The 2,488-nt window shown below is 35.1% G+C and overlaps 1 protein-coding gene across 1 annotated transcript in view; it reads right to left on the reverse strand.

The window, feature by feature from the left end:
* Nucleotides 1-776, reverse strand: part of LOC109238624 — a 2,339-nt gene extending 1,563 nt beyond the window's left edge. Inside the window, exon 1 of the mRNA XM_019405106.1 lies at nt 732-776. Coding sequence (XP_019260651.1) covers nt 732-776 — 45 coding nt within the window. The remainder of the gene's footprint in view (nt 1-731) is intronic.
* Nucleotides 777-2,488: the final 1,712 nt, after the last annotated feature.

Consider the following 2,488-nt stretch of genomic DNA (forward strand, 5'->3'; position numbering starts at 1 on the left):
ATATATATGAGATATGATACATGGTCATATAAAGGAAAGACAAGTGGAACCCAAGACGGAGATGGCCAAAGTCTGAAAACGGTTATTCCGCTTGTCACCGGAAGGTATAACATTCATAAAGGTGTGTTAAATGCCCTCACACGGAATTAAGGGCGACGACCCGTTACAGGGAATTTGGTATTTATGTCCACCGTTTTAAGGCTAAGTATTGCGTAATTCTTTACTTATTCTATTATTTTCAGGATCAAATTAGTTCTATTAGTGAACCATCTCTCAAGGGATTGTGAAAGATGTTCTACTAGAAATATTCTTGTTATTGCTTCGACTCATATTCCCCAAAAGGTGGATCCCGCTCTAATAGCTCCGAATAAATTAAATATCAGTGCAATTCCAATCAACTCATAGAAACAGGAAAGAAATTATCATCTCACATTTTTCCAAAATAAGAAACAACAAAAAATCCAAAGTTGTCACATGCCGCAACATTAGATTCTGACTCATGTAGCTTCCAAACCACGTGCACGTGCGCATTTTGACAGACCACTTAATTTGGTTACATTGGTTTCTTCTCCAATTTCTCTCTCAACTTGGATAATTGCAGAAGTGAGTAAATATGTTGCTTGTAAACTGTAATAAGAATTATTGTGTTAATGATTTGGGTTTCGACACTTTTGTTAGTGGCATTGGATTTCACTTTTAATAGTTTTTTTCAATGCTAAATTTGATTTTACCAAAGCCCTATCTTGGCAAAATGTATCATCTTGATCTTCCAGCATCACTTATCCTACAAATGCCATGAATAAGCAACTATGTGAATCTCATTATTGCAAAATGTGGTCACTATCTTATTGGTACGTATTCATGACAACTTTCATTATTGCAAAGATTTAAGGGTGAATAGCATGTACGATGGCCCAAAAACTTCCATGGTGTACTGTACTCCTCTATCTACTTGTATTTGTGCATTTGATATTTGATACTTGTTTTAAGGATATCTCGTGCTAATGGAAATTCAAATGTGCAGCTCAAGATGGATTTCTATAAGGCTGACAAGTTCTTTTCTTTTTCTTTTCAATATTTGTTGTTCAGAAGATGTAGTTATTCTACAGAAACTATTGTATGATGCTGGGATATTGGTTGATCATTCATTTCTAAGTTCTGGTTGGTGGTTTCAGCTATCAGAATCCCACCTCAGGAACTTGGCTCTATTATGGTGACCAAAATTCTGGTCCTCCAAGTCTATTTATAATTTCGACCAAAAAGCTGGTATAACAATTTATTGCCAGAAATTGTGACACATGAATAATACATGCTCTTTCCATATCATGTTTTCCAAAGATATTATACAATATCTAATTCAGATAATCAAACTTGCATCTTGACTTGTAAACTAGAGTCTCCAAATCCTGTAAAATGTATAAACTTGTTGTTTAGAGAAAAGAAAAATGTCCACAAACCAATCGCACAAAATATATTCCAGTTCGTAAGAAATCAGGGGTTGCATTCCAAATTTTAGTTTCTAGTTACTCTGCCATCTGCTTGAACCAAAATATTCTAGTACCATACAAGTGCATTGAAAGACTAAACATCCAAGCTGTTATTAGAGAGCTACTATATCTACTACACCGTTTATGTCAGAAAATTATCCACTGGATTTGAAGGTTAGCAATATTTCTGAAACTAGACGATGAACCAAGAATATTCAGACTCTGGTTTGGCAATAGCTTTAAAAAAATAGCAGGAACTAGTGAGCTGAAATGACATACTAAGAAGCTTACTTCTTCACTTATTCAATTGAGAAAACCTCCTGATAAGTAATAAGTAGATGTAACGTTATTGGTCCTACTACTCAGCATAAACCAAATATGAATGGTAAATGTATATGTGAAGATACTCCAATAAGACTACTGCGCAACTTATCAGAAAGAGTAAACCAAAGGAGCATCTGCTAAGTAAGGTATGGCATTCTTCTATCCCTTTTAAAATTTCTTTTCTTACTCGGAGATTATGGTATAGAAAAATTCCTTTTGATGATGTGATAGTCAACTTTGGAAGACAAATAGTTTCTAGATGTAACTGTTGTGCTAATCCTAAAAATGAAACCATTCAACATGTTTTCATGGAAGGAGAAGCAGCTAGTTATATCTGGAAACTAATAGGTTCCTCCTTAGGAATTATTCATCATCAAAGGGCAGTTAGATACACCATTAACAAGTGGTGGCAGGTTAAGGAGCGAAATGCAGTTCACAAGTTGATTCTTCAAATTACCCCCTCTATTATTTGCTGGACAATTTGGAAAGAAAGGCGTTCTTGCAAATACGGTAGTCAAAAGAAGTTCAACTTGGTTAGAATGGAGCATCAAGTTTTTTGGATCATTGGAGCTGCAGTCGCCAAAGCCTTCCCTAGTTGTAAAATCTCAATGCCTTGGAACAACTACTGTGAAAAAGTTCAAAATCTTCAGCCTATTCCTAAAGCTATTATTGTCAAC

Source organism: Nicotiana attenuata, unplaced genomic scaffold, assembly GCF_001879085.1.
Source record: "Nicotiana attenuata strain UT unplaced genomic scaffold, NIATTr2, whole genome shotgun sequence".
NCBI lineage: Eukaryota > Viridiplantae > Streptophyta > Magnoliopsida > Solanales > Solanaceae > Nicotiana > Nicotiana attenuata.